Raw genomic sequence first — 21,391 nt, forward strand, 5'->3', positions numbered from 1 at the left:
GGAAGCTTTTAATATTTGACGTTTTATCGTGTTTTCGATATTCTGTTGGGAGCCGCCCAGAGTGGCTGGGGAAACCTGGCCGGATCTGCGGGGTATCAATAAAAAATATATTATTATGATAATAATCACACAGCATTTCCAACGATGCTCCCCTTTTCAGATTTGTTAGGAAGGCGTTCCACGGCTGGAATAAAACCCCGACCCGTGTCAAAAACAGTGGTCTGTAATAAACAGCGACGAACCGCTGGCTTCAAAAGAAGATGGTTCTCAAGGCATGAAAGCTCTGGAACGAGGAGCACATGAGCTCATTGCTGGTTTTACTGCCTCTTCTCATTCTTCCCGAACCCTGTCCAATTTTAGCAGCCTAAACTAGCAAAGGCTACTGTGCAGGTCTTCCCAAAACCAACAACAATAAAACAATTTTATTTTTTTTAAAGAAAGAAAGACCTCATGATAATCTTCCTGCTCTGCCCGACTTGACAACATTCCCCGTGTTCTCTTATTTCCCTCGGTCAAGACTTCACTGTCCAAAAAGGCCTCCCAGCCAACGGGAGACGGAGAGAAAGAGAGAGAGAGAGAGAGAGAGAGAGAGAGAGAGAAACAGCGAAACAGCTTCCTATAAAGTCCTGCTTTTTCCACCGCAGCTCCAGTTTCAAAGCGGCCTGCGAGGAGGGACAGCACACCGGACCCCCCGAGTCTCCTGTGCGTCCCAACCCCTGGGAGGAGGAAAAAAGAAGAAACAAAGCCTGCGAGGGATTCGAATCCGAGGCCGGAGAGATGGAGGGCCGGAAGGCGGCGCTTTTCCTGGGCTTGGCGCTTTTCGGCTGCGTGGCGGCTCAAGGTAAAACGCCGTTTCTCTCTCTCCACCCACCCCGTTTCCGGCCTCCGAATTGTAGGGGCATCCCAGAGGACATCTAGCCTGACCCGCCCCCCTTCGGAGCAGGAATCCAGTGGCGAGGTGGCACTGGCGGAGGCAGGGAGCACACAATAGGAGCAGGGGAGAAATGCGTCCAGATCGCAGAAGCGTCGCGGCCCACAATTATGAAAAGTCCCCCCGAATCTTCCCCAGTTTGAATTCAGGGGTGTGGTTCTAACCGGTGGGTGGGGGGGAGATGCACCCCCCAAAAATATTAGTAAAGAGGGAATGTGCAATCTGGGAAATTCCCCCTTTTATTTTTGGGGGGGTTCGTTTTTTGGGAGGGTGCACCCTGCGGGTAAGGGGAAGGGTATATTTTTGTGAAAACGACGGTGCGTTTGGGTTACAGCCCATTAAATTCTACCCAATGAAATCCATGGGCTTCAGTTGGCCGTGTCTGTTATTTCTGACGGGTCTGTCCTGAGTAGGGCTAGCGCTTGACGCAGCTCCTTATAATTTTTTTTTTTGGGGGGGGAATTCCTTGCGGAATTTTTTCCCCGTTGTGCAAAATTGCTTGCAGAAAGTCTGTCTGTCTTTTTTTGGGGGGGGGTCATGTGCAATTTTTGTGCAATTTGAGAGGGTGGGAGCTGTGTGCGAATTTTGTGCAATTTGAGAGGGTGCGAGCCGTGTGCGAATTTTGTGCAATTCGAGAGGGTGGGAGCCGTGTGCGAATTTTGTGCAATTTGAGAGGGTGGGAGCCGTGTGCGAATTCGAGAGGGGTGGGGAGATGGAGCAAACTGAAGCTTAAGACATGACAAAGGGGAGAAATAATAATAATAAATAAATAAATAAATAAATAAATAACAATAACAACAATAATACTCTGCTCCTAACAGAATATTGAAAGTACGATAGAACATCAAAAATCAAAAACTTCTTTAAATGGATCTAGAAAGACTGGGTTTGAGGCACACCTTGGGGAAGGCAATTTCCATACAAAGGGGGCAGATAACCTCTGTGCCCCCCGATCCAAACCGCAACAGATACAAGGCACAAAAATTCACCAAATTCAGGGACCAAAATACCAAGGGAAGTTTGTTAACGGTCTGATCTATGAAATCACGGTCTCGCCCCAAAATTCACGGAAGCAAAGACTGTTTCTTTCTTCTTTAGAACCCACCTTATATCTGTGGTCGTAAGTTGTTCTAAACATTTTACATCCCATGCCCTTTTAAAATGTGTATTTTTTTCTGTGGGTTGGCCGGGCTATCGGTTTGTTGTTGTTGTTTAATTCTTATTATGTATTTTGTGGGGTTTTTTATATCTTGATTTTGTTCTGCGAACCGCCCTGAGTACCCCCCCTCCCGGGTATAGGGTGGTATATACAGGTGAAACTCGAAAAATTAGTATATCATGGAAAGGTTCATTTCTTTCAGTAATTCAGCCTAAAAGGTGAAACTAATATATGAGATAGACTCATGACATGCAAAGTGAGATATGTCAAGCCTTTGTTTGTTATAATTGTGATGGTTATGGTGTACAGCTGATGAGAACCCCAAATTCACAATCTCAACTTTGGGGTTTTCATCAGCTGAATGTCATAATCATCACAATCATAACAAGCAAAGGCTTGACATATCTCGCTTTGCCTGTCATGAGTCTATCTCATATATTAAACTCCAGTAGCTAATGAAAAACAATTGCTTACATAAATGGACTTTTCCACGATAACCTTATTTTTCGAGTTTCAGCTGTAAATTCAATAAGTAATAATCTATATCTATCTATATCTAAGGGAGGCGGGTGGCGCTGTGGGTTAAACCACAGAGCCTAGGGCTTGCTGATCAGAAGGTCGGCGGTTCGAATCCCCACAATGACGGGGTGAGCTCCCGTTGCTCGGTCCCTGCTCCTGCCCACCTAGCAGTTCGAAAGCACGTCAAAGTGCAAGTAGATAAATAGGTACCGCTCCGGCGGGAAGGTAAACGGAGTTTCTGTGCGCTGCTCTGGTTCGCCAGAAGCGGCTTAGTCATGCTGGCCACATGACCCGGAAGCTGGACGCTGGTTTCCTTGGCCAGTAAAGTGAGATGAGCGCCGCAACCCCAGAGTCGCCTGCGACTGACCTAACAGTCAGGGATCCCTTTACCTTTATCTATAGCTATAGGGAAAGATGGAGGGCACAAGGAGAAGGGGACGACAGTGGAGGAGATGGTGGGACAGTGTTCTCAAAGTGACTGGAATGAGTTTGGCCAAACTGCGAGAGGCAGTGAAGGATAGGCGTGCCTGGCGTGCTCTGGTCCATGGGGTCACCAAGAGTCGGACACGACTGAACGACTGAACAACAACAACAATAGCTATAGATCTATTTCTATATCTATCATCTATCTATCTATCTATCTATCTATCTATCTATCTATCTATCTATGTAATTACACACACACACACACACACCTGCCCTGGGACCTTAGGGCAAAGGGCAGGGAATTATCATAGAATTTTATCATACCATGGTTGAGTTGTCGCATACAGGAATTGAACCTGCAACCTTGGCATTAACCGTGCCTTAACCCAGTGTTTCTCAACCTTTTCCCGGCCGTGGCCCCCTTTCCGACCTTGTTTTCTCTCCCCCCCCCCGCCCCCGGTCCTACCAGCAAAAAGGTAGCTATTTTGCTTGTAAATAGAAGCTTTACTTAAAATTTTTATAGTTATACAATTTCACCTGTGACCCCCTTGGAATATCCTTGGGGGGGGGGGAATCTGCAGAGGGCCATATGGCTGAGAAACACTGCTCTAACCAACTGAGCTGTCCAGACTAGATCCGAATGCTAAAAAGAGACCCAGAGTGTCCTTTATTCTAACCCCCTGCAAAATAATAATAATAATAATAATAATAATAATAATAATAATAATGTATGAATAAATTGCAGGGTGGGAGAGTTCTTTGCCTCCCCATAATACTGGGACTGGGAAGGGGTGAAATCCTTGGGCAATAGCTTCATCGCAGACTGATGGAAGCACTTCGTGGATTGGCAGAACTCCTTGCTGCAGGAAGTGACGATGAGAGCCTTCAACTTAGCTGGCACTTTAAAAAAATGGGTTTAAATCATAGAATGGAATAGTTGGAAGGGAGCACGAGGGTCATTTAGTCCAACCCCCTGCAATGGCAGGGACCTCTTGCCCAAAGTGGGACTGACTCGAACCCGCAACCCTGAGATTCAGAGTCTCATGCCCTCTACTTTGCAGGGAGGGGGGAAATGGGTCTGTTGGCATGTTTGCTGCCCGGCACAAATCTCAGTCACGCAGAGGGTGTGTGTGTGTGTGTGTGTGTGTGTGTGTGTTTGCCTTCAAAGTTTAAATCGGCATTTCCGTTCCGATATCGGTGCAATTTCCTTTGCGTCTCCCGAGAGGGTCTCTCGTCTTCTGATTTGAGTCTGGTCATCCCGACCTTTTTAACTCCTTCCCCAGGGCAACGCAGGAATTATTCTGAATTATTTCCTCCTCCGGGAATTTCCTATATGCAGGATACAGAAGAGAAGAAGAATATTTCTTTGCATCAGCCGCTAGCCGTAGCAATAAAACGAAATGAAACGTACTGAAGACAGAGGTTAAAAAAAAACCTTAACCATAGAAAGCACATTTTTTGGGGGGTGTTTTACATCTATAATCAAATAACAGATCTTATTCCAAACGCCCCCTACTAAAAACCTGGCAGTTTTTGCTGTCTCCTGATCATCTTGACCTGCTAAAAGAAAAGTCAGTGCAGGATATATATTGCACAAACTCCCCCTTTTTTTAGCTTTCCAAAAACATGCGATCGAAAACATCCTGGGGCAAAACAGAAAAAAATGGAAGAATTTAATATATACTACTATTCTTTACAGGGTTGCGGGTGGCGCTGTGGGTTAAACCGCAGAGCCTAGGGCTTGCCGATCGGAAGGTCGGCGGTTCGAATCCCCGCAAAGCTGTTGTTATATTTTTGCACATATCTCATATATATATATTCCATTTTCCCACAAATTTCTGCTTGGAATTTCCTCTTAGGCTGTTGGTTAATAACAGCTTCAAACAGCTTCATTGGATTTCCACGAACTCAGATGTTAGGAGGGAGGGAGAAAAAATTCTTTCTTCAATAATAATAATAATAATAATAATAATAATAATAATAATAATGCCCAACCCAACTGGCTGGGTCTCCCCAGCCACTCTGGGCAGCTTACAGCACATATGAAAACTCAGCAAAACGTCAGACATTTAAAGACTGCCTTCAGACGTCAGTTGCGCCCATGTGGGATGGATGACCTTTGGGGTTCCCTTCCAAACGGACAGCTCTGTGACCCCGTGGAACCATTTCCTGCATGCCACTCATTCCCCGGCAGCCAAGCTGTCCCCTCCCAGCCAGGGAACCCGGCAGGCAGCTTTCGTGGGTTACCGGAAAAAGGACCGCGAATCTTCATATTTCCTTCACACGTATTTTTGCTCCATCGTTCTCCGCCGGCTGGCATTTGCGCAGCTCACCATCCTAATCCCTTTGACCTTCAAGACGAGGAACCGCAGCACGACCTCCGCAAGCAGGAGGCAGCTTCGCAACATGGTTTTTTCCCCCTCCCGCCGTGCCGTCTTCCGAGCGCTGCTGAGTTTGCATGCATGCATGCATTAATCTTTATTTGCATCAACCATCGGGCATAGCATAGCAATAAAATTGCAATACGGTATACAGTGGTACTTTGGTTTGCAAACACAATCTCTTCCGGAGCTCCGTTTGTAAACCAAAACAGGTTGTGACCCGAGGCGTGCTTTCTCCAACGGGGCCTCAAAAAAATAAATAAATTGATTGTTCGTAATCCAAGGGGGGGGGGAAGAGGGTTGCAATCAAAAAAAAAGTTTGCAAACCGGGACACACACTTGTGGGTTTGACGTGTTTGTAACCCGAAACGTATGCAAACCAGACTGTTTGCAAACCAAGGTAAGGTAGAGGTAAAGGGTCCAGTTGTGTCCTACTCTGGGGTTGCGGCGCTCGTCTCGCTTTATGGCAGAGGGAGCCGGCGTCCAGCTTCCGGGTCATGTGGCCAGCATGACTAAGCCGCTTCTGGCAAACCAGAGCAGCGCATGGAAACGCTGTTTATCTTCCCGCTAGAGCGGTACCTATTTATCTATGGCTGGGGCAGGTTCCATGGGGGGGGGGGGTTGCGATGGGACAGCCGATCTCAGAGATCTCGGGTAGCAGGAGTTGTGCTAAGATCAGACCACGTCATTACCGAGGAGGCAGGTTTACTCGTTGTTTGAAGACTATCCCTGCTTCCGGGTCTGGTCTGGACCAGAAGGATACCGCAATCAGCAAGGGAGACCCACGTGACCTGAAGGTGTTGCAGATCAATGATGGTTGCGCCCGCGGCAAGATGTGAAAATGGCTTTAGATACCTTTTAGGTCAGGGGTCGGCCAGGTTTACCTCACCTGGGCCAGTTCATTCCTGCGGAGATCCCTCCCTGGGCCGGATCACCCCCCCATTTCCGGTGTCTGCACCGCGCAGATGCAATTTCTAGCGCCGCGGAAGCAAGTCTCTGGGCCGCGCCGGTTTAGCGCCGCGCCATGCAGGGACTCGCCGAGTGGGTGGCTCGGTTCGGGGGCAGCTCGTGGGCCAGATAAACGGTCCCCGCGGGCTGCTTGTGGCCCATGGGCCTTAGGTTGCCGACCCCTGTATTATTTCCATAAATTACCATACAGCATATATTCAACACGAAAAACAGCGGGAATTTGTTGTGGGCAAAGGACAGCTGGACATATAAAGGGCCCCGTTACCTTCAGTAGCTTAGGGCATGGGTAGGCAAACTAAGGCCCAGGGGCCGGATCCGGCCCAATCACCTTCTCAATCCGACCCGCGGACGGTCCGGGAATCAGCACGTTTTTACATGAGTAGAATGTGTGCTTTTATTTAAAATGCATCTCTGGGTTATTTGTGGGGCATAGGAATTCGTTAATTCCCCCCCCCAAAAAAAATATAGTCCAGCCCCCCACAAGATCTGAGGGACAGTGGACCGGCCCCCTGCTGGAAAAGTTTGCTGACCTCCTGGCTTAGGGCCTCATCAAACCTAAATCTGGCCCTGGTTGTCGCATACATAAACAACAGCGGGTCTACTCTTAAACAGGAACGATGAAAACATACATGATCGTGGGCGCAAGCCTCGCGGTTCCACAGGTCTCTTTGAACGGGCTGTTGCACATTCTCCAACAGATCCACCGGCGATGAACGACTTGCGCCCGGCCAAGGAGCAGAAGAAGAGAGGGAGCGTCCGGATGAGCTTCGACGCGGGCGTGGTTGGTAGGTCAATTTGTTCCGGAAATACGGGTTTGTCTCCAAGGGTTTTGGGGGCAGAAGGCCAGAGAAGAAACAAACAGACCAGACAAATCTGGTAACCTTAGTTTTCCCCCTTAAGTAGGTTCTGTATTACCACATTGCATATATTCAACACAAAAACCGGTGACTATTTGTTGTTCACAAAGGACAGCTGGACATAGAAAGGGCCCCATGACCTAAATAAATCTGGACCTTGGAGCTGAGGGCCTCATCAAACCTAAATCTGGACCCTGGCCTCTGCTAAACCCCAGATCTCCTTTCCAGGTGAGTGGACCTCGTGGTTCAACGTGGACCACCCGGGAGGCGAAGGCGATTTTGAGACCCTGGAAGCTATCCGCTTCTATTACCCGGACCGCGTCTGCGCCCAGCCCTCCGCCATCCAAGCACGGACCACCGAATGGGAGCTGCCGGAAGAAGTTCGGGAGGTCGTTCACTACAGCCCCCAGGAAGGCTTCCGGTGCCACAACCAGGAGCAGCCCGGAGGCAAGACGTGCTCCAACTACCACGTCCGGTTCCTCTGTCCCCCAGGTGAGAGCGCTAAGGTAGACGGCTCCGGGCCCTTGCAGGCAGGACAGCTCGTCTGTCAATCAGAGTGATGATCGCTGGGGCTTCAAAGCACCCTGGGCCGCAGAAGCAATGCGTCGTGCTTAATGACACCGCCAGGCTCCTCTTGGGACAAGACCAGCTCTTGTTCTCCCTCCCGCCACAGAGCCCTGGAGATGGAGGTTAATTGGGAGAGGGAGGAGGGGAGGGCAGACACCATCCCCTCCAACGTTTCTCCCGTGAAAATAGGGACGTCCTATTCCACCCCCTCCAACGTTTCTCCCGTGAAAATAGGGACGTCCTATTCCATCCCCTCCAACGTTTCTCCAGTAAAAATAGAGGAGTCTCCTCCAACATTTCTCTGATGAAAATAGGGACGTCCTATTCCATCCCCTCCAACATTTCTCCAATGAAAATAGGGACGTCCTATTCCACCCCCTCCAACATTTCTCCAGTAACAATAGGGATGTCCTATTCCATCCCCTCCAACATTTCTCCAGTAAAAATAGAGAAGTCCCCTCCAACATTTTTCCGATGAAAATTTGTTGTTCAGTTGGGTCCGACTCTTCGTGACCCCATGGACCAGAGCACGCCAGGCACGCCTATCTTTCACTGCCTCCCGCAGTTTGGCCAAACTCATGCTACGTCCTATTCCATCCCCTCCAACATTTCATCTCCAGAGAATGCATGCCGTAATTTGCAGCTGGACCTCACAGGGCTGACACTGGCAGACTTAGTTCCATAACAATAAAAAATAAAAATTAAGGACATTCTTTCCTACCTGGGGATTCAAACCCTCCAACTTGAGACTTCAGGGAGGGTTTTTTTTTTTTGCCTGGGGAGAGTTCTGGCAGCCGGATAGAGAGACCTGGGCTGTGTATTAAAGATTCGCAACTCCATATTTTAAAATAGCAATTGCATTTTAAAGATGTTTTCCCCACACTAAATATCCTTTCCGCCACCTTCTCTACCCTCCTGGCCTCACATCGCTTCGAAAGATCCCATGGACTGGTTGGGGTGGTCTGCGTGGTCTTCCTGGAGCTCCTGTTCGCGGACGGCCTGCGGCACAAACGGCGTCCAGACCAGGCAACGGACCTGCCTGGACAGCTCTGCTCCGGCGCTGGGGAGGCCGCCCAAGTGCCCGGGGAAACCCGCGGAGCGCCGGGCGTGCAGCAACGAACCTTGCCGAGGTAATGAGTGCGGATCCTGGCGTTGGGTACCGTTGGGCGGGGGCTGCGTTTGTTGCGGGGGGTTGTCACGCACCAAGGGAAGGAGGCTTGGAGCCCGGGGATTGGTGTTGGGGTGACCATGAGTGGTCAGAAGGAGAAGGCTGGGAGGAGGAGGTTTTGGAAAACGAAGGGGCAACAGGGAGAGTCTGTGGCACAGAGCAGACCAGACTCGGAGGCAGAAGCGGAAGCAGGGGAGGAGGAGGGAAGCCAAGAGGCAGAGAGGAGTATGGCTGGGGAAGAGGCATGGGGGGGGGTCTTTCCCTCCTGCTGCAACCAGCTCCCTGCTCCCCTGGGTCTCACAGAACCAGGAGCGGCATGAACAGGGCGGAGGGGAGGTCGGCTCCCGGCGGGCGCAGTCTCCGATTGCATGGGGAAAACCCTGGAGAGGAGGGGACTTAAGACGGCTGTGGGGAGGTGGGGATTTTCAGTCTTGGCAAACTGATCCATGGGGCAAGACCTACAGGGGGTGAGCTGCTCTGCTCATTAGGCCTGACAGCCCACCAAGCCTGTGTGGACCGTGCCCTTGCTAATAAAGAGCCGACTCCAACTCGAACAGGGCGATTTGTCGCCGGTTCACTCCTCATAACGGTTTAGGGTTCATCCCCTCGTCAGCGTAACGAAGGCACTTAAGAGTGAGCTGGGATTTGGGGAGCGCACAAGCACACCCCGACATGCAGCTCAGGACCCTTTACTAAGGAACAGGTGAGGCAATTGTTTGGGTAACGGAGACATAGGTTCCCCCCCAATCCCTCTTCCCAATGGGGTCAGCCCATCACCGAGGAAAAATTTCAGGAATGCTGCTCTAAAGGTCTGTGGTTGTTGTTTTTTATAGACAAGAGTTATTTTATTTTTTAAATGAACCTCACTCCCGCCAACGCGAGATGCCGGCCAAGTACTTTCTCATTCCTGCTTTGAACATTCTTGCTGAGGCGGGAGAGTCATCCGATCTCCTGTTTCTCCTTGTTTTGCCTGGAAAAAAGGAGGGCAGCCTCTACAAACGCTCTCTCTCTCTCTCTCTCTCTTGGTTTCTCACTGGCAACCACCTCTGCAATTCTTCCTTCTCCAGCTCTTCCAAAACGGCAGCCGAATGTTTTCCCCCCTGAGGTTTCGCGATGGAAATAGCAGAGGCGCGAGACGAGTCCGTGCCTCCTGAGCCATGGCAGGAGAGCAGGAATTAAAAAGCTGGAAGGACGCGGGTGGCGCTGTGGGTTAAACCGCAGAGCCTAGGGCTTGCCGATCAGAAGGTCGGCGGTTCGAATCCCCGCAGTGAGCTCCCGTTGCTCGGTCCCTGCTCCTGCCCACCTAGCAGTTCAAAAGCACGTCAAAGTGCAAGTAGATAAATAGGTACCGCTCCGGCGGGAAGGTAAACGGCGTTTCCGTGCGCTGCTCTGGTTCGCCAGAAGCGGCTTAGTCCTGCTGGCCACATGACCCGGAAGCTGGACGCTGGCTTCCTCGGCCAGTAAAGCGAGATGAGCGCCGCAACCCCAGAGTCGTCCGCGACTGGACCTAACGGTCAGGGGTCCCTTTACCTTTAAAGCTGGAAGGGGGTTCCTCCCCCGGGGGGGTCGTCTAGTCTGACCCACTGCAATATCAGCCAAATAATCCCCAGCAAAATCACCTGATGTCTCTGGTGACGTTGGGCGATTGGCGGGGACCTGGACAAAAGGGTTTGGGCCTGATTCTGACCACAGGCCAGAGATTTCCCCCCCCCTCTTCTCTTCGTACATGATACTCCCCCCCCCCCGTGGGGTAGTTTGGCCAGTGCCGGATTTACGTATAAGCTAAGCAAGCTATAGCTTAGGGCCCCACTCTCTTGGGGGACCCCCAAAAAAATTTAAATGGAAAAAAACTGGATGTACATTTCCAAAATATAAGATAAGAAACAGATAAAATAAAACCTACATCCAGCAACAGTGTTTTGTGTTGCGTAGGCTCCTAGGGTGTAAGATTCGGGCCCCGCCTGCTAGCCTGCTCCCTAAAATATCCCTGGTTTGCTCCTTTCTATATATAGGGTGCCTACATTCTGTAGGTGCAAATGGCTTGAGATACCTATTAGGTCCATCAATGACAACATAGCATAGATTCAACACAAAAAAACAGCGAGAATTTGTTGTTGACAAAGGACAGCTGGGACATAGAAAGGGCCCCATTACCTTCAGGAGCTGAGGGCCTCATCAAACCTACATCCGGCCCTGGGTTAGGCCAGGAGACGGCGACCGATCCCCCAAAAAAACTCACACACACCCCGTCCATTTCGTGGCTTGAGTTTGGGATTTGAACCCTGCTGATGCTGAAACCACTGCACCACGCTGCCTCTCGTTGTGTGCGATTGGCAGATTCGGTCCCGTAACATCCAACGCAATCATTTTGGCGTCGGATGTTGTCGGCGCAGCTGTTGCTTCGTCTGTTATATCAGCTATCATGTCATAATAATTTAATAATCATTTATTATTTGTACCCCGCCCATCTGGCTGAGCTTCCCCAGCCACTCTTGCTTTGTTACGTTATTAGGAAATTGCTTTGCAGTGTTCGGTTTTCAAAGGCATTCCTTTTTTTCCCCTTTCTCAAATTTATAACACTTCCACGCCAAATTAAAACTAGTTCAATACAATCCACACACACACACACCAAAAAAAGTGGCTTCCCACTCAATATATTTCCATAATTTCCCCTTATAGAAGCTGCTTATTTTACAATTTTATCCCGAATTATCACACCCCATTTTCAGCAAATTCCCCATCCCTCAGCTGTCCTTTTACCAGTTCCTGCATATAGATAAAACGAAATTATATCTAATAACAGCAAGTGACGTTATGGCAATTTAAATCTTTCATTTTTCTTTCTAAGTTGCGTGTAACTGCATTTTTGTTATCCCTGATAGTTTCCCCCCTCTGCCGGCCAGCAGTCATTCCCACAAAAAAACAACAACTCCCAAAACAAACCATTCCTGTTTCCTTTGCTGTAAGTCACTTTGAGACTGATTTTTGCGTGTAGGAAATTGTCATGCAAAGACACAGCATATCACAGCATCCGCTCATGTCAATGAGTCTCCTCTGAGTAGGACGAACGTCAGCTGCAATCCCGAGTCAGCGACTCCCGAGGAGGAGGCGTATATTGGATTGAAGCCAAGCACCTGGCCAATCAGATGTGCAAAATCCCTCTTTTTTTGTGCGTGGAAGCGGGTTCTAATCCTGTGGCATCCGCCCCGCACAGAGCCCCATTGGAGCAGCTGGGGGGCCTGGAGCCCCTGCTCGAAGACCTGCGGCGGAGGCGGGAAGAGGGTCCGTCGGCGGAGCTGCCCCAAGTCCAAGCTCATCCGCTGCGCCGGGCGTCCCTCGGAGGTGCAGAAATGCTCACTGTCACCCTGCCCAGGTACCAAACCTCTCCGGTGGCCTCTCTCTCTCTGCTCCTCTGGCAAAGTTTCTCTGCACCTGGTCAGGTATCCCTACCCTAGCACCTGCCCTTATCCTCTCCCTGTGCTTTTCCCTCCCTCCCATCCACCCACCATCCCCCCTCCATTTCTTCTACCATAACTTACCTACCTACCTAATTACAATACACCATCACTTCCTTCAGATCTTTGATGATTGGCCTCCTTCCATCCTCCATCACTTACTTACTTCTGCTATCACTTCCCTCCTTCCATCACTTATTTCCTTCCTTCCTTCCTTCTTTCCTTCCTTCCTTCCTTCCTTCCTTCTGCCATCACTTCCCTCCTTCCATCACTTATTTCCTTCCTTCCTTCCTTCCTTCCTTCCTTCCTTCCTTCCTTCCTTCCTTCCTTCTGCCATCACTTTCCTCCTTCCATCACTTATTTCCTTCCTTCTGCCATCACTTCCCTCCTTCCATCACTTATTTCCTTCCTTCCTTCCTTCCTTCTTTCCTTCCTGCCTTCCTTCCTTCCTTCCTTCCTTCGTGCCTACCTTCCTTCCTACCTTCATACATTCCTTCCTTCCTTCTGCCATCACTTCCCTCCTTCCATCACTTATTTCCTTCCTTCCTTCCTTCCTTCTTTCCTTCCTTCCTTCCTTCCTTCCTTCCTTCCTTCCTTCCTTCTGCCATCACTTCCCTCCTTCCATCACTTATTTCCTTCCTTCCTTCCTTCCTTCCTTCCTTCCTTCCTTCCTTCCTTCCTTCTGCCATCACTTCCCTCCTTCCATCACTTATTTCCTTCCTTCCTTCCTTCCTTCCTTCCTTCCTTCCTTCCTTCCTCCATCACTTACTTACTTCCCTCTGAGAACATTTCCCTCCACCATTACTCACTCACTCACTCACTCACTCATTTCTATCAGCCCTCACTTCCTTTAATTCACCCTCTCCCCCTTCCTTCCTTCCTTCCTTCCTTCCTTTTACCTCTGCTCACGACTGCACACTCACATCAGTAAATATCGCAGGGCAGTTCTCTATCCCAGCTGCATGCACCAAAATGCAGAACCCGGAGGGAAGGGTGCTGGAAAAATGCATATATTCATAGAAACAGAGCTCACAGAAGTGTTTCATAGAAGGGGCAGCTGCTTTGCAAAATAATAATAATAATAATAATAATAATAATAATAATAATAATAACAACAACTGCATGCAAAAGATGTGCATTATCAGGAGAAATTTGCACTAAAACACTGACGGATTTTCATGTGGATCTTCTTTTTTAAAAAAGATATGGAAATGTGAAATTAAGATGGGAAAACTGAGAATGGGAAGATTTGCCTCTCCATCAATCAGGCCCCTCCCATGTACTCTTTGCTCCCTGCAAAGGGGAATTCTTTCGCTGGGATTCCCGCCTTGCAGGGGGTTGGACTAGATGACCGCTGGGGGGGTCCCTTCCCAACTCTACAATTCTGTGGCTCTGTTTTTCCAGCTTGCCAGCTCAGCTGCGACATGGGTGTCCCCAGCAAGGACTGTACCAGCTGCGTCTGCCCAAACCACACTGTCCTGGGCACCGTACGGAGCGCAAATGGAGCGGCACTCGCAGACGCCCAGATCTTTCTCCAGGACCGGCCCCTGGCGCTGCTGGCCAGGAGCGACCAGCGCGGCCAATTCACCGTCCGCGGAATCTGCGCCGGGAGCGGGGCCAATGTCAGCGCAAAGCTCGAGCGGTTTGCCCAAGGGAGTGCCCCGGCGATCGCCAACGGCTCTCGGACAGCGTTGGTGGACCTAGTGCTCCATCGACTAGGTAACAGGGCGGTCTCCGATTCTTTAGCTGCGTTGGGATAATTGTTGTTGTTGTTGATTAGTCATGTCCGACTCTTGGTGACCCCATGGACCAGAGCACGCCAGGCCCTCCTGTCTTCCACTGCCTCCCGCAGTTTGGTCAGACTCAAGTTGGTAGCTTCGAGAACACTGTCCCACCATCTCGTCCTCTGCCATCCCCTTCTCCTTGTGCCCTCCATCTTTCCCAACATCAGGGTCTTTCCCAGGGAGTCCTCTCTTCTCATGAGGTGGCCAAAGTACTGGAGCCTCAACTTCTAAGTTACTCTTAGAAACCACCTAAATCCAACCCTTCTTCTTGTTGTTTAGTCATTGAGTCGTGTCCATCTCTTTGTGACCCCATGGACCAGAGCACGCCAGGCCCTCCTGTCTTCCACTGCCTCCTGCAGTTTGGCCAAACTCATGTTAGTAGCTTTGAGAACACTGTCCCACCATCTCGTCCTCTGTCGTCCCCTTCTCCTTCCGCCCTCCATCTTTCCCAACATCAGGGTCTTCTCCAGGGAGTCTTCTCTTCTCATGAGGTGGCCAAAGTCCTGGAGCCTCAGCTTCAGGACCTGTCCTTCCAGTGAGCGCTCAGATTGGGATATTTATAAAATTATAATTATTATTTATTTGTTTATACCCAGCCTATCTGGCTGGGTTACCCCAGCTGCTCTGGGCAGTTCCCAACAGAATATTGAAAACACGATAAAACATCAGACCTTAAAAAGCTTTCCTCAACGGGGCTGCCTTCAGGTGCCTTCTAAAATTCACTCAGCTCATCGCTAAGAACTGAAGCCTGTTCCTATCCCTGTTTTATCAGCAGCTGTTCTGGACAAGTAGGAGGGTGGGCGCCTTTTTTAAAAATGCAGTCCATTTATTTATTTATTTTCCCCCTGATTTTTGTACCACTTCTCTCCCCACCGCCCGTCCCCGGTCCATTCCCGGCAGAAAAACCTTACATGGTGTCCCATCCGGAGGAGAAAGTGAGGACGGTTGGACAAAACGTACGGTTTTGCTGCAGAGCGCAGGGCGTTCCGGAGCCAATGAAGTATTACTGGTAAGTGTCTGGGATCGGGGCCCATTGCTGGAGGAGGAGGAAGATGGGCTCCTATCTATCTATCTATCTATCTATCTGTCTGTCTATCTATCATCTATCTATCTATCATCTATCTATCTATCTTCTGGCGTATAAGACTACTTTTTAATCCAGGAAAATCTTCTCAAAAGTCGGCTGTCGTCTTATACGCCGGGTGGAGAATCTGCGGCCGAGTATATCTCGAACTCTATATTTTAACTGGAAAAGTTGGGGGGTCATCTTATACGCCCAGTCGTCTTATACGCCGGAAAATACGGTATATCTCACAAACAGTTTATATCCTGCTTTGCTCCAATAGCATCTGCACTGCTTACAATGATACAATGCACAAAAACAATCGAGTTAAAACGATCAAATGAAGCATCGATTAAAAATCCTGCTGGAATAATAAAAAAAAAGTATTCGGTCAAAAGTTCAACAGGGAGAGGGGGGCCTGTTCTGATTGGGTGGCTCTAGTAAATGATGATGTAATAATAATTTATTGTTATTTATACCCCGCCCATCTGACTGGGTTTCCCCAGCCGCTCTGGGATGCTGCTGCAGAAATACTAATGCCCAGACCAAGACACCAGACCCCAAAATATTAACCAAATCAGTCTTCGCCCTGCCAGTGAGGTACGTCATTCAGTTTACCTCCAAGAAGCCGGAAGAATGCCCCACAGGCAGGGTTGTTGAAACTTCCCCTCCACCCCATTTTCCCCCTTATTACGTCTGTCTTCATTGCATCTGTCTTCATTGCGTCTGTCTTCGTTGCATCTGTCTTCGTTGCATCTGTCTTCATTGCATCTGTCTTCTTTGCATCTGTCTTCTTTGCATCTGTCTTCTTTGCATCTGTCTTCATTGCATCTGTCTTCACTCAACGGTGAGCATCAGAGAGCTTCCAAGCTCACAAGAGCCGTCAGCCAGCCAGAGGGAAAGGAGCTTACTGTCGGTTTGCAGCCCTGATCGCTCAGTCGGCCTCTGACCTCCCTCCTCCCCGTTTCCTCTCTTCCTCCAGGTACCACAACGGGACCCTCCTGGACCGCAAGGTGCACAGATACGACAGCAGCTTAGTGCTGAGGGACTTGCGGACGAATCAGGCTGGCTCGTACCACTGCAAAGCCAGCAATGACCTCGGCTCCATCAAGTCCTCCGTGGCCCAGTTGGCTGTGATAGGTGAGCTCAGATTCCTGCTCCGAGGCAAAACTCGGGCTGGGTGAGGTTGAGGCTCGAGGGAGGCAGAGGGAGGCAGGACATGGTGGAGAAGCGTCCTGTCCAATGGGCAGGCTCAAAGTCTGCTTTAGGAGTGAAGAGTTCCAACGTTGCTCCAGCAAGGAGGAAACTGAGGCACAGCCGTGCGTTGCAGCTCTTGCAAGAGACCCTCCTCAGGCATGTAGAATAGAATCTTTATTTGTTGTTGCGAGGGGTCTTTGGCAATAAAACCCCCGCGTCCAGAAGCCATAAATCACGGAATGGCGCCCGGCAGGCTCCTGATTGCGCAGTTCGTAAAGTCACTTTCACTTTTAGCAGAGTTGAAAGTAAACGCAGCCTCTCGAAGCAAGCCTCCTGCAATAACGTCTGTGGAAAACAGTCTGTAACAAACTTAAAACTGACTCCTTCTCTGTCAGCAAAGCAGATTTATTACAGCAAAGCATACATCACATTCCTGGAGACGAAGCAGCCATGACCGTCTCCCGGTACATCACGGAGAACTCTGAGAAGTACAGCAGTTCTACATACACAGCAAAACAACAGCGTCATTTCCTGTGAGCCGACGCAGCTTGGAGCTGAGTGTAGCCCTTTCAGCTCACTCACTCCTCACACTTTATTGTCATTGTCCCCTTGTGGGAAACAACGAAATTCCTCGGTTGCTGTGTCAACTCAAATAAGGCACTCCACATAATTTTTAAAAATACTGATAAACACAATACAATACCGGACAATATAACAAATAAAATAAGATGACTTCAGAGTCCAGAGTTTCCATTTAAGGCCAAAATTGATCTAGGAAAGAAACTGTTCTTGAGACGGCTCCTTTTCGCCTTCATTGTTCTGCATCTCCATCGATGTAAACATACGGAGAACTCAATGACCTTCTTCTTCTCAGTCCTCTACTGAGTAGAGCTGGGCAATATATCGACACCTCGTCCAAAACCGATTTCAGGTCCACATCATTACATTGGCTTCGTAATTTTTGACCTGGGAATTTATTGTGAATCATGATGTGTGTGTGTGTGTGCTATGCAAAAATAACGTGGGGAAAACCACAAGTCCAGCCAAGGCCTCTCCATCGCTCCATTCTTATTTCAGACATTGTTACATGTCAGCATATTGCAATGTTTAGCTGGTGATAAATCACAAAGTAGAAAACCCAGCTCCATCCTTATTTCGAACACGGAGGTATCGGTAAATCACAATGTTTAGCTGGTGATAAATCACAAACCTGAAAACCAGCTTCATCCTCATTTCAGAAATTGTGATACAGTCGTACCTTGGATCCCAAACGCCTTGGTATTCGTATGTTTTGGCTCCCGAACGCTGAAAATCCGGAAGTGAGTGTTCCGGTTTGCGGACGTTATTTGGAACCCGAACGTCCGACGGGGCTTCCACATCTTTCGGTTGGCTGCAGGAGCTTCCTGCAGCTAATCAGAACCCACACTTTGGTTTCCAAACATTTTGGAAGTCGAATGGACTTCCGGAATGGATTCTGTTTGATTTCCGAGGTACCACTGTATATCAGTATCTCGCGATGTTTATCTGAAGAAGTGTGCATGCACACAAAAGCTCATACCAAGAACAAACTCAGTTGGTCTCTAAGGTGTTACTGGAAAGAATTTTCTATTTTGTTTCACGATGTTTAGCTGGTGATATATCATGAGGTTGAAAATCAGGTATCGCCCAGCCCTGGACTTGAGCCACAGCACAGCTCTACCAGCTGCTAACAGATCTCTTGTTTGGGTCTTCTTCTCTCGTTTCAGACCCAAACGTCCCAGCCTGCACTGCCGAGCCAGAAGAATACCTCATCAAACTCCCCGACGAGTGTCTCCAAGAGGAGACTGGCTCCCAGTTCTACAACGTCGGCCAGTGCCCCAATGCCCGCTGTGCCGCCAGCCTTGCCGATGGCCTGCAGTGCCGGGACGCCACGGAGCACTGCTGCGGCACGCGCCGCATGGAAGTGCGGGAGATTCGTTGCATCGGGTACGTCCTCCCCATCAAGGTGGTTGCGGAGTGCGGCTGCAGCTCCTGCACCCAGCCCAAGGTGCTGGTCCGTGGGAAGGCTTCGGCAGTGGACGACGGTGAGCCTCTGCGCTTTGGCGAGATCTACCTGGGCGCCGAGAAGATCGGCTTCACCGGTTACAAGGGCACCTTCACCATCGAGGTTCCACCGGACACACAGAGACTGGTGGTGAAGTTTGTGGACCGGACGCAGAAATTTGTGGAGGCTGTCAAGGTCTTCCCGTTTGACCAGCGCGGTGGGGCCGTCTATCAGGACGTCAAGCTGTTAAGGAGGAAGGAGCCTGTTGACTTGAAAGCCTTGGAGACCAACGTCATCCAGCTTGGAGAAGTGGCTGGGGAGGACCCTGTCGGGGAGATCGTCATCCCCTCGGGATCTTTTTTCAGGTCCGACGGGCAACCCTACAATGGGACCGTGCGGGCCAGCGTCACCTTTATTGATCCACGGGACGTTGCCACAGTGAACGCCGCCTCCAGCGACTTGAATTTCGTCAACGCCGAAGGTGATCTCTTCCCTCTCCGGACTTACGGCATGTTTTCCCTGGACTTCTGGGAAGAGGGCAGCAACCAGGGGTTAGAGGCCAGAAGCGTGGAGGTAAAGATGGACGCCGAGCTCATTAAGATGCCAGGGCATGCCCAGAAAATGAAGCTCTGGTCCCTCAACCCTGTGACAGGCCTGTGGGAAGAGGAGGCCTCCTTTAAGCGGGCCGCGGCAGGGCGGCGCAAACGCGAGGAGAGGGCCTTCCTGATTGGGAACCTGGAAATTCGAGAAAGGCGGCTGTTCAACCTGGACGTGCCAGAGAATCGCCGCTGCTTTGTCAAGGTCCGAGCCTACATCAACGAAAAGCTCAACCCCAACGAACAGCTGGAGGGAGTGGTTGTCACCCTAGTGAACCTCGAGCCCCGGCCTGGCTATCCGTCCAACCCTCAGGCCTGGGGCCGCTTTGACAGCGTGGTGACAGGTCGCAATGGCGCATGCCTTCCTGCGTTCTGCGACGGACAGCAGGCCGATGCCTACACGGCCTACGTCACCGCCACAATGGGCGGGGAGGAGCTGGAGGCCGTGGCTTCCAGCCCGAAGCTCGACCCTCGTGCCGTGGGCGTTTCTCAGCCGTACCTCAACAAGCTGGGCTACCGGCGATCCGACCATGAGGACCCAGCCCTCAAGAAGACGGCCTTCAAGATCAACCTCGCCAAGCCCAACCAGAACAACATCGACGAGACCAATGGTCCCATCTACCCGTACCGGAGCCTGAGGGATTGCGACCAGGCGCCCGTCACAGCAAACCACTTCCGGTTCTACCGGGTGGAAGTGGACAAGTATGAGTACAACGTGGTGCCATTCAAGGAAAGCGACCTGACGTCGTGGACTGGGGACTACCTCTCGTGGTGGCCTAACCCTCAAGAGTTCCGGGCTTGCTACATCAAGGTGAAGATCAACGGGCCTCAACAATACATGGTCCGGTCTCGAAACGTGGGGGGCAGTCACCCCAGGACTCGGGGGCAACTTTATGGTCTGCGGGACTCTCAGAGTGTCCGGGACCTTGAGACGTATAACACGTCGGCGGCTTGTGTCGAGTTCAAGTGCAGTGGAATGCTGTTCGACCAGGGACTTGTCGACAGGACTTTGGTGTCCGTCATCCCGCAAGGGAGCTGCCGTCGTACGGCGGTCAACAGCTACCTGAGGGAGTACCTCGGCCGCCACCCGCCCGTCGTGGAGAACAATGACACCTCAGCCTTTGCCATGCTGGCTCCCGTGGACCCACTGGGGCACAACTACGGCATCTACACCGTGACCGACCAGAACCCCCGCCTGGCCAAGGAGATCGCCATTGGCCGCTGCTTTGACGGCACCTCGGACGGGTTCTCGCGGGAGATGAAATCTGACCGGGGTACGGCGGTCACCTTCTATTGCCAGGAGCGGCCGGTGGGGCGCAATAGCTTCTTCCAGCGCCTGCTCGAATCCCCGGCTCAGACCCTGACGGAGATCCGGCGTGAGATGGGGGGCAACGAACAGCTGCGGGGAGCTTCTCAGGTGGTGGCGTACCCGGCGGGGTTGCGGACCGTGTTTGCGGCGCAGGCCCGCCGGACCCCCAGTCGCAGGAGGAGGGTGGGTGCTTCACAGACCGGACAGTGAGCAAGGAACAGAACTGATGGGTCGTCTCCACATGGCACTGGCATGTTCCCCATCTCTCTCACACCGAGTGAGGAGGTGTGTCGCCGAGGAACGCTTTGTTCCCTCCTCCCTCCAGAGCGATGCCTCGAAACCAAGAAAGATAAACACAATCTCCTGGCCTCACGCCTGCCGTTACTCCCCGGTGTCGATTCCTTAACGCATGCCCTGCCTGGGGTCTGATAGCCCCCCTGTATCCCTGGTCCCAAGGAGAGTGCCATAGTCGTGGCCGTCCCCCAGGAATAGCCACGCCCCCAAGGAGAGCCTCTAATCGCACACATGAGGAAAGCCACACCCATGGATAGAAAGCCACGCCCCCAAGGAGGGTCCCAAAATATAGGCAGCGGGGTCAATCATTATTCACACACAGCAAAGTGTATATATAGCACGATACAAAGTGTTGATTAAGATTGGCATAACTGCCACCCAGTTCGTTATTTCCTCAGACTAATCCGCCCCAGGCCTAACGGCGTTCACTTCTGGCTGCCGGGGTTCAGTTTTAGCCAGCTGAATGCAAGCCATATTGCAAAGAATCGCCCCTATGTAAACCGCTAGCCTGAAGCGGGAAACCCATCAAAGGAAAGGGGAGATGTACCCAGCCTCCCCTCGATTGCTTTCCTCCTCCTCCGACTTCCCTCGATGTTACCGTGTCGCAAACAAACTCGGAAGCCTTGTCATCGCCTCATTCGCTTGCAGCGGGAGGGCAATGTTGCACTCATGTCGGGCTTTGGGGACATCTGA

The 21,391-nt window shown here is 50.8% G+C and overlaps 1 protein-coding gene across 1 annotated transcript; it reads left to right on the plus strand.

Annotated features, from left to right (window-relative positions):
* Window positions 1–725: 725 nt before the first annotated feature.
* CILP2 (cartilage intermediate layer protein 2) lies at window positions 726–21,019 on the plus strand. The gene is made up of 9 exons (XM_033136837.1): window positions 726–841; window positions 7,084–7,170; window positions 7,471–7,734; window positions 8,748–8,939; window positions 12,192–12,350; window positions 13,837–14,151; window positions 15,117–15,225; window positions 16,262–16,419; window positions 18,222–21,019. The coding sequence occupies exons 1-9, from the start codon at window positions 778–780 to the stop codon at window positions 20,612–20,614; spliced, it is 3,741 nt and encodes a 1,246-aa protein (XP_032992728.1). The 5' UTR covers window positions 726–777; the 3' UTR covers window positions 20,615–21,019.
* The last annotated feature ends 372 nt before the right edge of the window (window positions 21,020–21,391 follow it).

This window comes from Lacerta agilis, chromosome 18 (genome assembly GCF_009819535.1).
Source record: "Lacerta agilis isolate rLacAgi1 chromosome 18, rLacAgi1.pri, whole genome shotgun sequence".
In the NCBI taxonomy this organism is placed as follows: domain Eukaryota; kingdom Metazoa; phylum Chordata; class Lepidosauria; order Squamata; family Lacertidae; genus Lacerta; species Lacerta agilis.

Bases quoted from the DNA above. Each gene is read 5' to 3' on its own strand.
- CILP2 (XM_033136837.1), top strand. From the start codon at position 778: ATGGAGGGCCGGAAGGCGGCGCTTTTCCTGGGCTTGGCGCTTTTCGGC. The intron at 12,351-13,836 runs GTACCAAACCTC...CTGTTTTTCCAG, and splicing joins CTCACTGTCACCCTGCCCAG to CTTGCCAGCTCAGCTGCGAC. The intron at 14,152-15,116 runs GTAACAGGGCGG...CATTCCCGGCAG, and splicing joins CCTAGTGCTCCATCGACTAG to AAAAACCTTACATGGTGTCC.